Source organism: Chiloscyllium punctatum, chromosome 19 (genome assembly GCF_047496795.1).
Source record: "Chiloscyllium punctatum isolate Juve2018m chromosome 19, sChiPun1.3, whole genome shotgun sequence".
NCBI lineage: Eukaryota > Metazoa > Chordata > Chondrichthyes > Orectolobiformes > Hemiscylliidae > Chiloscyllium > Chiloscyllium punctatum.
In genome coordinates, this window is record NC_092757.1 from 64596908 (window position 1) to 64611874 (window position 14967).

The window sequence follows — 14967 nt, forward strand, 5'->3', positions numbered from 1 at the left end:
AAATGGATGAATAGTTGATAAGGGCAATGGGAAGGAAAGGGTCATTGGGACTAATTAGATGGCTCTTCAGAAGATCCAACAGCACAAGCAGGGAAAAGATCAATCATTTCCTCAGTGCTGTATCATGTTTATAATAGCATGAACAGTCACTTTGAACAACTGAAGGACTCTTTTTTTTATTATACATTCACAGGATGTGGGCATCACTGGCTTAGCCAGTATTTATTGCCCATTTCTAATTGCCCAGAGGACAGTTAAGCATCAACCATATTGTTGTGGGTCTGGAGTCAGGTGTAGGCCAGATCAGGTAAGGATGGCAGTTTCTTTCCCTAAAGGACATTAGTGAACCAGATGGGATTTTCCTGACAATGAATTCACAGTCATCATTAGGCTCTTAATAACAGCACTACATGCTATGGTGGGACTTGAACCAGGGTGCCCAGACAATGACCTGGTTCTTGGATTAATGGCACAACGATAACACCACTAGGCCATCACCACCCTCTTTATAGGGTATGACTGTCTGGTTTTATAGATATGATACAATCCTCAATATAATAGCTGGTAATATTCTTCTGAACATCTTTATGACCTTACAATTAATTTTGTTAAAACTATTAATAGTTAAAATTTGTAATATAAATCCAGAGATAACACATTTATCATTATGTCAACTGTCACTAGGATGACAGATTTTTGGATAAAATTTTGCATGTTAAAATGGGATATTAAGACATTTCCAATAGCTTGCATCATAAAACAGCTGTCAGCATACACTCCAAAATCAGTACAGCACTGTCTACTGCTCTGAAAGCAATATCTTCTTTGAAACATGGCATACATTTTAAGTTTTCTAATGTATCACTCCAGGTAACAAAGTTATTATTAAGCAACATTAGTTATATGGAGCTAATAACTCCACTAAATCATTTATTTCAGCAAGAGACTGGCAAGAGTTCCAAAACAGTGTGTGGCTGTCAGAACTACAGTGCTAACGACCATTGCTATTCTGTTCATTACTTTCACTACAAATGGATTCCAGTGTTAATATAATGGCTCTTCCATTAACTTTATATGTTTATAATGATCTTTGGAGGTATAGCAGCCCCTTACCATTACATGCTCTAATATGCCATGACCTTTAATGTAGCACAAATTGTCTATGCTTTCTATTAGATAAACCTTCAATGAAACACACATTTTTGTATGGCTCTGAGAGACAGTGTTATATGAAGGTTCAGTGCATTTGTCTCATTTCAAGCATATTCTGAAGATTCCTTCCTGCGTGAAAAAATTTCCAATCTCCAGCTATAAAGAGATCACACCTACAACCAGACTTTAAAACAAAAAGGTGTGCATCTCTAGCAGACATTTAAGAAGCTGTCTGCAGAATCAGAAGGGCTGACATCCGTTGATTTACAGCAATACATTTACATAGGAGATGTTCCAATTTTCTGGACACATTTGGCCAGTTCACCAGTTGTGAAATCTGGACTTGTGTGTATGGTCTTACTTCATAATCGGTATTCTTAAGCAAACACAGAAGATGCCCGAGCACCAAAGGAGTTTGCATACCCTGTCTCATGCCTCATGATCCATCTCCTCTGAATCACACACCTGTCAAACAAGGCTGCAGGCCATTAGGCTCGCTGTGTAAAATTTACCCCTTAATGCTGTGATAGTCCTTTTAATCAACTCAGCATTGTCAGAATTCTGAAGGGTGGTGGTAGCATATGTTTCTTTTTTAAAAGAAATAGTCTGCTGAATAACAAATAGTCTGAATAACATGAACAGACTTGGTGATCCAATGCGATACACTCTACATGTTAATGAGATTTCATTCCAGAAATGACATTGACAGTTTCAATGTTGTTTGCCACTGGCTTCCCAATGGGGAGCAGCAAGTTAATACAATGACAATATAATTGCAATTCCTTCCTCATTAGGCAATGGAAGCCTTGCATTCTTGCATGACCCCCAGGTTACCAATGCAGCAGCATTAAATTTACTGTAGTAGTCCCCAAGGACTGTTACAATTCTTTCACTGTACCTGTTTTAATAATGAGCGACTGAAATGTGTAATGGTTTAAAAGCTAAAAATGTATGATGATTGCAAATGTGCATGTATACTCACAAAATAACCAGTTCCCAAACTGGAATGTGCAGAGCTCTGCAAGAGAACAGAAGAGAAGAAAGGGAAATTAGTGATCATAATCCACATTATTCCATCCTCATGAGTTCATTAGCAGCACTCGTGTGCTTTCATCATGATGTTTCAGAGTTGGGGGAGGGTGGGGGAAGGGGGAGGTGGGGGTGGTGAACCTTGTCAGCTGCTTTGCAACAAGCTTGTACAGTCTCATTTTCTTCTCACATCTCTCATCAGGATTGAGAGGTAACACTCTATTTACAGATCTCCACATCTCTGCTGCCGCTGTAATTGCCAATTTATATGACAGGCAGCTGGGTAATGATGGCATCTTTACTTTGCACTGAGACTCAACAGACTAGTATCAAGTGACCTCTGTGGCTGTTGACATTCAGTGGCATGGCCTCCAGTTAGTGAGCCAAGGCTGTCAATGCTCCGTTGCCGTGGCTATTTAAAGAAGTCAATCTTCAAAAAGGGACCAAAGAAGGCCAACGATTCTTCCACACATGGCATAGAGATCAATGTCATCGTAGAGAGTATTGCTGCTGTCCCAAACAAAATTAGGTGATTTTCAGCAACATTAACAAAGTGATGTAAGACATTAGACACTTAAGGAATAATGGCTACCTTTACCTGAACCAAAATAAGACCCTTCATACCTTTGCCAAACAAAAATCGAATAAGTTTGTTTGATGTTTGCAACCGACTGTTATTCAACAAAATTTTTGGATCAAGACTTATGTTACAATGTGATATGATGCCTGGGAGTCGACCACTGGTGGTTTGTGGTTAGAGTAGACTGCTGCCACCAATCTTCTTTCCTAAGCTGGTCTAAGACTTTTCAGTAATCTGTGATAGAAGTTGGTCTACAATTAAGTCTCAGCAAAATGAGGCTTTTGCCTTAGGTAACAAGCTGTTGTTTTTATCAGTAAATATACACAGGTTGCATTAGCTCTTAGGCACATTAACTATTGTTAGCAAGAGGTAGAGAAGGCATGTGTGCCTTCATTGGGAGACCATGCTAGATTCCAAATAACTGATTCTTCATGTGGTGGCTGTGCAACATCATTAGTTTGGACGGAACTCAGTATAGCTCAACATTAAAATTAAATAAAGAACTGCAGATGCTGGAGATCTGATACAAAAACAGAAACTGCTGGCAGAATTCAGCAGGTTTGGCAGCTTTCGCCCCACAGATGAGACTAGATTTGCTGAGTTTCACCAGCAATTTCTGATTTTGTTTCATAACTCAATAACTGTCTTTTTCAAAACCATTATCTTATGAAGTGAGTTTCAGAGTACCATAGACATTTGTGTGAAGGCGTGTTTCCTGAAACCATCACAGAATGATTGAATTCCGATTACAACATTATATAAATAGTTGTTAGGTAGTAGTGACTTAAATATTGCTGAAAAACACTTTGTCAAAGCTTTTCATCTTACACTCATCAGGACAGTTTGCAGGGAATGCTAAAGCGAAGAGAAAACCACATTTGAACTGTAAAGGAGGAGACCGCTGATTGTTTGGCAAGTAGACTCAAATAGGCAAAGGTGTTGCCATGGAAAATACACCAGTTAATGAAAACTGACAGTTAACTGTTAAGCTTTGATAAATTTTTGAACAGATGCAGGTTGATTCTGATTGGTCAAAACAACACCCACATAGTGAACCAGATGTTCATTACTCATGGCAGTTATCTTGGCCAGAGCCAACCTGTCCTTCTTTAATTTTAAATAAGGTTTGACAGTTAATTGTCAATCATCATTTACTGGTGAATTTTCCATGGCAACATCACTATCAGAGTTCACTTGCCAATCAAATTAGTATGCTCCTATTATTTAGCTCACGTTGTTTCCCCTTTACCATGGTATTTTTTATTTATTGCCCTGATGAATAGAAGCCAATAGTTTAGCAGTATGTGTTTTTTTCAGAATATCCAAGTATAGCATTATACTTTTCTTCAAATTACTCCATTGAAGGAAATATTTCTCTCTTCTTATCAGCTTCTTCAACCACGTTAATTATAGTATGCCTTAATCTTCTAATATCAAGGGAATACATTCTGATAAATATGTACCGAATCTCTTCTGAGATTTATACACTCTTCCTGAGATAGATGGACCAAACAGATTATAATTCTCCAGCTAAAACCTAACCAAGTGCTTTATATAACTGTTGGATGCACCTATTCTTTTATATTCCAGCCCTCTTAAGTTGAAGGCTAAAATGTCATTACACAATTAAATTCATTTTTAACATGGAAACAGAAAATGCTGAAAACATTTAGCAGCCAGGCAGAACTTATTGGGAGATGGTTAACATTTCAAATCAATGACCCTTTACTGATACCAGTGTTATCAATCTGAAATGTTAACTCTGTTTCTCTTTAGCAATTTCTCTTAGCCTGCTGAGTAGATCCACCTTTATCTGTCCAACTTCCAACATCTGCAATATTTTGCTTTTATATTAATGAATATTCATACCTTTCTCATTGGTTCTATTGATTTCTGGTCATGGAGTCCTAAATCCATTTGCTGTCTCTATAGCCCTACGTTGTACTCCTTTAATATATTCTCTAGTCAATTCAGTCCATTCAGTCCAAAGTAGGTGTCCTCACATTTCCCCACATTGAATTCTAACTGCCACATTTTTGGCCACTCACTTAATCTATCAATGTTCCATCAAGTCAACTATGCTACTTATTGCCAATAAAACTAAAGTTGTTGAAGGTGATAGAGTTCACGTCTCCAAAGTCGAGTCAATGAAGTTCTATTAATAATGCAATTTGCAAAGAAATTACCTGATGCCTAACTTTTCTAGAAATTCATTTCGATGACCAACACTTCAACTTACTGCAACAGATCAAAATATCTTACTTAAGAAAACAGATTTCATCTCCTGTAACTTGATAATGGTGGAAGAGACAAGTTTGCAACCCAAGGTAAATGCATTTGGTTCAGTTCAGGGGAAATAAAACAGAATAAAGTATTCACATCCTGTGATGATAGTAATGAAATATGTATTCGTGATTTAAATTCACATTGAAATAATTTGATTATCAAGAAGCTTCAAGTAAGGGGGATAAAGTCTACATTTTCAAATATGTGTACAACTGTTAAATATTACTCAGACAATAAAATAACTAAAATCTGATGCAGTGAACATAAGAATCCAAATTTCATAAGCTTTTCTTCTTAGCAGGTGAAGCAATCTTATACTGTCCAAGTGACACTTGAAAACAATACAACTAACTTATTGGCCAAATATCCCTCTCACCTCTTTTGCTAAGAATCCATAGAAAAAAATAGGTTAGGTTAATTATTAAGAATGGTGCAAACTTTAATATTAAGGTAAGAATAATTAAGTTATGAAAGTGACAACATTGGGATGCAGTTTTTAAATGATTAATAATTGAGTTTTCAGATCTGACATGGAATTCCTTTAACATTTATTGTCTTGCTAATGTTGAATACAAATTTCCTAGTTTTTCATCTCAATCCCTCTGGAAATAAAGCTTAGCACTCTGTATACTTTCTCATAACCTTGCAAACTTGTGGTGAAACTCTTAGTAATTTCTACATTGTACTCCTTGCTTCTATACCCAATCCAGACTTCAAGTTCCAAATAATAAGTGATTTCTTTATTCCCATTATTAAAATATATACTTCCCATTTATTTGCATTGAACTCTATTTGGATGTAATTAATACAATAAATGGCCAGTCCATATGCTTACTTTTTATAATCAACCTGTTCTGAGATGTTACTACATACCACTGGAGCTGGTGGGACTTGAACCCGGGTCACTCAGCCCAGGGGTACGGTCACTAATTCTGTGTCACAAGAGGACCCTTTCCATATGCTTATTAATGTCTTCACGTAATTTGCTGCAGTTCTTATCATCATTGACAATCACCTTCGCAATTTGATGTCATTCATAAACTTATAAATTGTGTTTTGATTCCAAGTCCAAATTGGGAATGTAATTTCTGACCAGCTGTGATTACAGACCCGTGGAACACCACTTCCCACCTTCTGCCTCTCTGAATAACTACCCTTTATTCCACTCTGTTTTCTGGCTTGAAGCCTATCAGCAATCCATTCTGTCACTTCCCTTGAAGCCACATTTTCTGATCTAACACTGTGGTCTAATGTAGCTCCTTTTATCTGTTGAAAACTGGATAAATTATATCTCCAGAATTACAATTATTTCTTCTTTCTATTATCTCCTCAAAAAATTTCATTCAGGTTGCTGAAGCAAAGAATTCCCTTTTGAAATGCATGCTCATTATTCTCAGTCATGATATACAGCATGGAACTACAATGCCTTATTGTCTTTAACTACCTCCTCTGCCTAGTTAATAGCAGGGTAGTTGAAACAACCACAATTATTATTTTGAGCGTTGTTTTGGCTCATTTCCCTAATTTGTCTGCATATCACTTTTTCAACTTCCCTTCCACTATTAGACACTGTGAACTACAAATACTTTTCATTCATGAGATTTGGGGTCACCGGTCAGACCAGTATATGTTACCCATCCTTAATTGCCCTTTAGAAGGTACTGATGAGATGTCTTCCTGACATGAGGCAGTCCATGGTACACCAATTGTACCATTAGCATGGAGGTTCCTCGCTTTTGACACAGCACTTGTATGTGTATAGTGCCAAGTCCAGATGTTGTGTGGTTTGGAAGGAAACTTACAATTTGGGTGCACAATCATGGCGGGCTTTTAATAGTCAACAATATCATTGCCAAAGTAGGCAAGATCAGGTCAGGACAGCAGATTTCCTTCCCAAAGGGCATTAGTAAACCAGATGGATTTTTAATGACAATCAACAATGGTTCAATGGTCACAATTAGACTAGCTTTACATTCGATTACTAAGTCTTGAATTGAAATTCCATTGCGATACCAGTTTTGCAGTGTACTGGTAGTGTCCTGACCCTTAGAGCAGGAGGTCCAGGTTCAAGCCTACCTGCTCTAAAGATGAGTAGTAACATCTCTAAGCAGGTTGTTTAGAAAAATAGGTGAAATAAGAAATAAATTTAAAATTCCATTACCTGCTGTGTTGGATTTCTACCCATGCCTCGAGAACATTAGCAAAACTAATGCTATCACTATGCCATCACCTCCCCATAGATTGATTGATCCTTTATTACCTGCAATCTATATTTATTTGGACAAATATACACTTGATCTCCCAAAGCAGCCTGCAATCGATCAGGAAATATTCTGTCTTGATCATTTTTTGCGTCACTGCAATTCACCTTGAATTCTTTATTTCTACTACTCGTTCCCATTCCATGCTCACGCCTTCTTTCATCTTTGCCACTATCTCGTTTCTTGAATTCTTCCTTTCTTCTGTCCTTCGGTGTGAAATGGTGCATGACATGGCGTGGAAAAGTTGAAAAAATAATCACTTGGGGATATCATGCATTTATCATGTTGGAATGAGACGTACAGACACCGATCAAGGCAAGGACAGACGTGGTGCCACAAAAATCATGATGCTGAATGTCAGTTGGGAGAAGCATAAAAGAAGTATTTGATTTCTGCTGATACAATACAAATACTACTGTAACCATGAAACAGTGCTTGCAGATCAGACAGCCTTGTCGAAAATCTGCTTGCCTCTGCACCCTTTACCTCATCCAGCAACCTAAATTTAAAAAGGTATTCCTGATGAAGGGCTTTTGCCCGAAATGTCGATTTTACTGCTCCTTGGATGCTGCCTGAACTGCTGTGCTCTTCCAGCACTACTAATCCAGAATCTGGTTTCCAACATTTGTAGTCATTGTTCTTACCTTTTAAAAGGTGTACCCTGGTCACCGTTCGCAGGTCTAATACATCATCGTAATAGTACCCACCGGGATTCTGTCTCTCTTCAAGAATGCTCATGCATTCCTGGATCTCAGAGCTCCCAAGGCTGCTGACACACTTTGCTCAGTTAGCCCTGATCTCTTCCATCTCACCAGGGCAAAGCTCTCCTCAGTTATCATACTCTCTAACTTAGGATTTCTCCCCCATCTACCTGTTGCTGCACACACATCCCTAAGTCTCATCACCCCTTATCAAAACCCTAATCAAACCAAGCCCGAAGCCCAGACACCCTCCTAGTAACCAGACCCTTTTATCTTTCTAACACAAAGCCATTCCATGCTAAACTGAAATAGCTTTGTATCTCTGTAGACTTTAACAGTTTAAACCTAATCTAGTCATGGTACCCAGGATGATGAAAATAATGTGGTATAATATTCTAAACAAGCCACATTATGGAACTCAGCGAAGTCATTAATGAACCACAGCTCATACCATAATCCCGGTTTCCACCTCTAATGCATGGGTAATTTAGATCGCTAGACTTCTACTGTGGGCATTTTTAGCCTACCATACTTTCCAATAGGTAAATTGTCAATAACATAGAATAAGCCTTTTACCATCTGGCCAGCCAGATCAACTAACTTAAAGGGTAAAACAATTCATTATCATCAAATCAACAGAAAGTTGTTTTTTTTAAGACAGTAATAAAACATCCAATTTAGTAAATCCATCTGTGACACCATGTAAACAGCAATCTTGCATTATTCTTTAATTATCTTTCAAAGAGACTGCACATTTCTAGTCAGTAGGAAGTACAATGTGCTGATGTGAGGTGACACCACAGAGTCAATATCTATGTTATGCACCTGAAGAGAAAGGTAACTAGGTGGAAGAAGTGAAATGTCTCCACATAACTGGCTGCTTCACCTGTGCCAAGTCATGTTCCAATTACTGTACAGCTCAGCACACTTCAACATGATAACAGATTCACAGAGGTACATTAAGCAATGCCATTATCATGGGTTTATAAAGCACAGTTTAGAGGGATACTAGATCTGTCTTACAGGCCACTAACTGGATTCATTCCAGTCTAACAGATTCACGTGCAGTGTGCCCATATTTGAAAAGACTCTCAATAGCAATGTTGGTCACATTACCACAAAATATATTCTCCATTTATTCCAGAGTATGTTAACTTCAGGTGGGCAGACAGATAGGCAACATTTTTTTTTTGTAATACAACTTGCCTCCTCATTTTCCTTTCTGTCTTTCACTGAGTTTATTTTTTATTTATTCACAAGATGCAATTATTTTTAATTAATTCACTGCCAACATTTATTCTTCATGTAGCTGATTAGCTTGTTAGTCCTTTTCTCCAGACAGTTCAGGATTAACCACCTTGCTTTAGATCACATATAGGCTTGAGCAGAAAAACAATGTTCACAGAACTCACACAATGTGGAAACAGGCCCTTGGGCTCAACAAGTGCACACTGACCCTCCACAGAATAACCTACTCATTCCCCTACTACTCTACATTTTACCCCTGACTAATGCACCTAACACACATCCCTGAACATTATGGGCTATTTAGCATGGCCAATTCGCCTAACCTGCACATCTTTGGATTGTGGGAGAAAACCTGTAAGTAACTCCACACAGATAGTCGGCCAAGGCTGGAATCGAGCCCAGGTCCCTGGCGCTGTGAGACAACAGTGCTAACCACTGAGCCACCGTGCTGCCCATGTGGTCCAATTTTCCCACTTCTAGCGCCACATCATTCTTACACATTACTAATGTAAATGAATGACAATACAAAGGTTACAACCCAAATAAAATGATTTGGTCTAAAAGGACCTGTAAAGTTTTACCTCCTATTAAAGGATGTTTAAGTTATTTCTGTGTAAGAAGTTACTGCATACACCAAGTTTGAATTGTTTAAAAATCATTTTCTATCTCCTTCTCAACGAGGCAATCATTCATTTGCTCCCTCTTGAAATTACTAATTTGTTCACAGTTGTTGACCAAACTGACATAGTTAGTGCAATACAGTTAAAAAAAGTTACCTAAATTCTGATTAATTTTCAGTTGATTGGAAACAAGCAAATGTCCATTCGATCAATTTTATGCGTGCATTGTGCTAATTTACCTCAACAAGAGTGGTCATAGGCAGGATCGAGCAAAGATTCCATATTGAAGAGAAGATGTCTCCTCAAACAGGAATCATTTTGTGCAAACAGTATGGGGCCAACATTATGTTTATAGCAGCAAGGCAACTTGTAAATATAGTGAAGGCAAACCTCAAACCTAACCCAGAGCTCTCAATGAGCAGAAGCAAGAGATTAAAATCGGTGACTATTTAAAATATATGGAATACTTAAATACAGCAAATACCATTTTGTTAAAAAATTGTTGATAGATGTACAAGTAAGGAGACCTGGGTTCAAATAGATTATTCTTTAAAAATGCCAGTGCACTGGATAAAGTCATAAAGAAAAGTGACAGCAACAGAAACATAGATTATAAGATGATGATAGAAATGACATAACAGCCATACAGGGCATTCACATATAGATTCAACAGGATGGCACTGGTGGTGTAAAACTTTGCATTAGATTAAACTTAAGTAACTAGATGTTTCACAAGAATTTTGACACAGTGAGTTCTAGAAGATTGTTTCTTCACAATTTGAGAGTCAAAAAGAAGGGCTTGCCAATATAAAAAGGCTGAGGGTATAATTTAGGAGAAAAGTGTTTCATTTAACACAAAGTTGTTATCGCACAGAATGCTGTCACACCAGGAGTCGAAGAAAAGTCTGTTTCATCTTTTAAGGAAAGAATGGGGAAACATTTGAAGTGGAGATGGTTTCACGGCTTAGGGTATGGAGTAAAGCAGTGGGGAAATAGCTGCAGCAAACAGCCAACATAGACATAATGAGATGAATGTCCTTCTACGACCCACAAGTGAGAGAGACCATTTCATGAAGCATGTCTGTCTGTATGTCATTCAGGCATCTGGAGGAGTCTATATTTTTCAGTCTGCAATTTATCATGTAATGCAGAAGTGATAGATATCCTATTCCAGCATCTTTGACACAGCTTTAATTCCATTTCAGGATGAGACAATAGATGAAAGGTTTAATGCAAATTTTCAATATGTGGCCTATCTAGTTCATTTACGTGAAGGCGTTGTCCTCATGTTTATTAACAGAAAGGGATGTTGTTCCATCAATATGTAACATAATCTGAATAATTGCCAATGGCAACCCTCAAATCGGGAGAGTGTAATGCCAAATAAATTTTGGTCTGAACTCGCAACCTCCAAATATTTGATGGGGTAAATTGTGCACAAATTGGAAATCTCTCTGATAAGACTCTTTTCAACAAATATCCTGTCCCACTTAACACGAAACAGAAGTGACTAAGTAAAGCAGTTGGTTGGATGATTAAAGTAATAATTCAGACCTTTGCAGCAATCAGAGTTTTTTGTCTTAATTCAGCGACGTTGGTTTTACAGACTGGGCCAACATATATATCCCATCCCTAGAGAAGGTGGTAATCAGCTGCCCTTTTGAACCACTGCTGCCTATTTAGTGTCAGTGTACTCAGCTTTCCTATCATTTTGCTTCCTTCTGTGCAGACCACCAAGGTGGCAGTGACTTCCATAACCAGAAAACAATGATGTGAACAGCACTGGCGTCCCAATACCCATGCATGAAAACTTAGAATTGCTGCATACCCGCAGCTTAGAAAGGACAATGAATACACCCATTATGCTGCCCAGGACAGAGTTCAAGAATTCGGACCCAGTGTCACTGAAGAAATGGCTGTATATTTTTAAGTCAGGATGGAGAATGGCTTGGAAGGGAACTTGCAGATGGTGGTTCCCATGTATCTGCTGTCCTTGTACTTCTCGAGGGTAATGGTCATGAATTTGGAAGGTTCTGTCTCTGGAGGCTTGGAAAATTTCTGCGCTGCATCTTACATACGATACACAGTGCAGCTACAATACATCAGTTGTGGAGAGAACGAATATTTATGGATATAGGGTCAGCAAAGAAGCTTGCTTCATCCTGGAAGACATCAAGCTTTGTAAGTGTTGTCAGAGCTTCATTCATCCAGTCAGGCATCTTAACCCATCCCCACCCCCACCCCAATATGTTGGTAGTTGGGGAAATTCAGCTTGTTATTGAAAGTCAAGGTGTGATGGTTAGATTCTCTCTTCTTGGAGATGGTCATTGCTTGGAACTTGTGTGGCATGCACATTCGTTGACATTTGTCAGCTCAAGCTGGTTTTTGAATGCATTTGGACGTGGACTAGTACTAAATCCAAAGAGTTACTAACGGTGCTGACACTGTGCAATTAATAGCAAGCATCGAATTTCTGACTTTGGGATGGAGGGAAAGTCATTGATGAAGTAGCTGAAATTGGCTAAGCCAAGGATACTACGCTGATGGAACACCCTCCAATAACAACAACTATCTTCCATTGTTGTAGGTTTAATTCCAACCAGCCAGATTTCCTTCCGATTTCTCGAAGACTTACAAACTCATGGTGATGTTTAGGGTAGAGGAGGTGACCATTCAGCCCATTGTGTCTGTACCAGTTAACAACAATCTGATTAGAGTAAGCCTCCTCCTCCTCCAAAGGAGGATATCTCCTCCTTTGCCTTCCTTCACAGTCTGGGATATATCTATTCCAAGCTGGTGGATTTATCTTCTTCTAAGGTTGCTAAACCAATGAATACCTCCTCTCTATGTTGATTTCTTCTAACATTTCACAGTCCTTCACTTGGATTTGTACACCTGCATCAACTATTCCCTGTGTGATGACCAATGCAAGACATTCATTGGGAACTGTACCCATGTCTTCCCACTTCACATACAAGTTACCTCTATTTCTGCCTAGTGGGCCCTAATCTTTTCCTCAGTTATTTTCTTGCTCCTTATAGAATTTTAAAAACCCTTTGGGTTTCCTTTTACTCTATTTGCCAACACATGGGAAGGCGATGCCCTAGTGCTATTATCGCTCGACTATTAATCCAGAAACCCAGAAAAAAGTTCTGGGGACCTGGGTTTGAATCCTGCCGTGGCAGATGATGGAATTTTAATTCAATTTTTAAAAAAAACCTAGAATAAAGAGTCAACTGATGACCATGAAACCATTGTCAATTGTAGAAAAAACCCATCAGATTCACTAATGTCCTTTAGGGAAGGAAATCTGCCATCCTTACCTGGTCTGACTTACATGTGACTCCAGAGTCACAGCAATGTGGTTGACTTCAACTGCCCTCTGAAATGGCCTAACAAGCCACTCACGAGGCTTGCTATTAATCGTGAGGAAGTCACAGCAAAGAAATGAAATTGAACAGACCACCTGGCATTGACCTTGGAACCGGAAAAGACAATGGCAAAAACACAAACAGCCCTATCGACCATGCAAAGTCCTCCTTACCAACATCTGGGGGGTGGTGCCCTCCCGACCGGCATTGTTGGTCAACCCACAGCAAGTGGACTGCAGCGATTCAAGGGCAAGTAAGGATGGGCAATAAATGCTGGCCAGCTAGCGATGCCTATGTCTCACAAATGAATAAACAAAAATTATTTGCTTTCCCAGTTTTAAGATTCCCTCCCCGGACTTTTGTATACCCCTCTATGGACTCTGTTTTGTTGAACCATCAGACTTTTTTTCTTAATTCTAACCTTTATTTTCCTTGATATCGCAGATTCTGTCGCATCCTCTGTCTTCACAGGAACACATTTACCCTGCTCACTTGCTACTTCCTCCTTGATGCCTGCCAGTACTCTGTCACAGTTTCATCTGCAAGTAGCTACTTCCAGTCCACTCAGGCAAAATCAAATCTTACCTTCGTAAAATTAGCCTTTCCCACAGTTTAGAACATTTCAGAACATTAGTCAGACCAGTTGGTCGAATCTCAGATAGCGATGAAACAGACTACAGATGGGAGGTGGAAGATCTGGAAAAATGGTGCACTGAGAACAACCTATCTCTCAATGCTGGCAAAATCAAGGAACTCATTATTGACTTTCAGCAGGATGTTACTCATGCCACCCTACACATTAACAGCACAGAGGTAGAACGAGTGGAGAGTGTCAAGCTCCTGGGAGCAGTCATTCTCAACAAGCTTTCTTAGACTCTTCATGTGGACGCACTGGTTACAAAGGCCCAACAATGTCTCTTCTTCCTTAGGCAGTTGAGGAAATTTGGCATGACAGCAGATACCCTTGCCAACTTTTATAGGTGCACCCATCGAGAGCATTCTGTCGGGATACATGACTATCTGGTGCGCAATTCAAGATTGGAGACGGTTACAGAGAGTAGTGAACTCGGCCCGGACAATCACAAAGGCCAACCTCCCATCTATAGAATCCATCTACCAGGCCCACTGTCAAGAAAAGGCTGCCAGCATTCTCAAAGATCCATCCCAAATGTTTTTCTACAACCTCTACCATTGGGGAGAATGTAAAGAAGCCTGAACACAAGCATCATCTGGTTTCGAAACAATTTCTACCCTATTGTTGTTAGAATACTGAATGGACTCTCAAACTCTTAACATTCACCTGTACCTGTGTTTTTGTTTTTGCTGCTGTTTACCTATTATTTACATACCTATACTACTTAACTCTGTGATCTGCCCATATTGCTCCTAAGACAAAGCTTTTCACTGTGCCTCAGTACACGTGACAATATATTTAATTCAATTCAATTTATTTCAGACCCATCTATCCTTTCCATATCTACACCAAATCTAATTGAGCTATGGTCAATATCCACAAAATGATATGTAGCTGTTATGCCTACCATGTGCCTTGCCTCATTTCCAAATATTATGTTCAGAAATGCTTCCTCTCTTGTTGGCCTTCCTGTGTATGGATTAGAAGGGGTCTCTTGAATGTAATTTAAGACTTTTTTACCTTTTTACCTTGCATACAAACTATCCCAGCCAATATTTGGGTAGTTAAAAAAAACCCACTATGAC

The 14967-nt window shown here is 38.9% G+C and overlaps 1 protein-coding gene across 10 annotated transcripts in view; it reads right to left on the bottom strand.

The window, feature by feature from the left end:
* The window catches only part of auts2a (activator of transcription and developmental regulator AUTS2 a), a 1176696-nt gene that overhangs the window by 634353 nt on the left and 527376 nt on the right, over positions 1-14967 (bottom strand). For all 10 annotated transcript variants that reach the window (XM_072589564.1, XM_072589566.1, XM_072589565.1 and 7 more), the window contains one exon: positions 2135-2170. In XM_072589564.1, coding sequence (XP_072445665.1) covers positions 2135-2170 — 36 coding nt within the window. The remainder of the gene's footprint in view (positions 1-2134; positions 2171-14967) is intronic.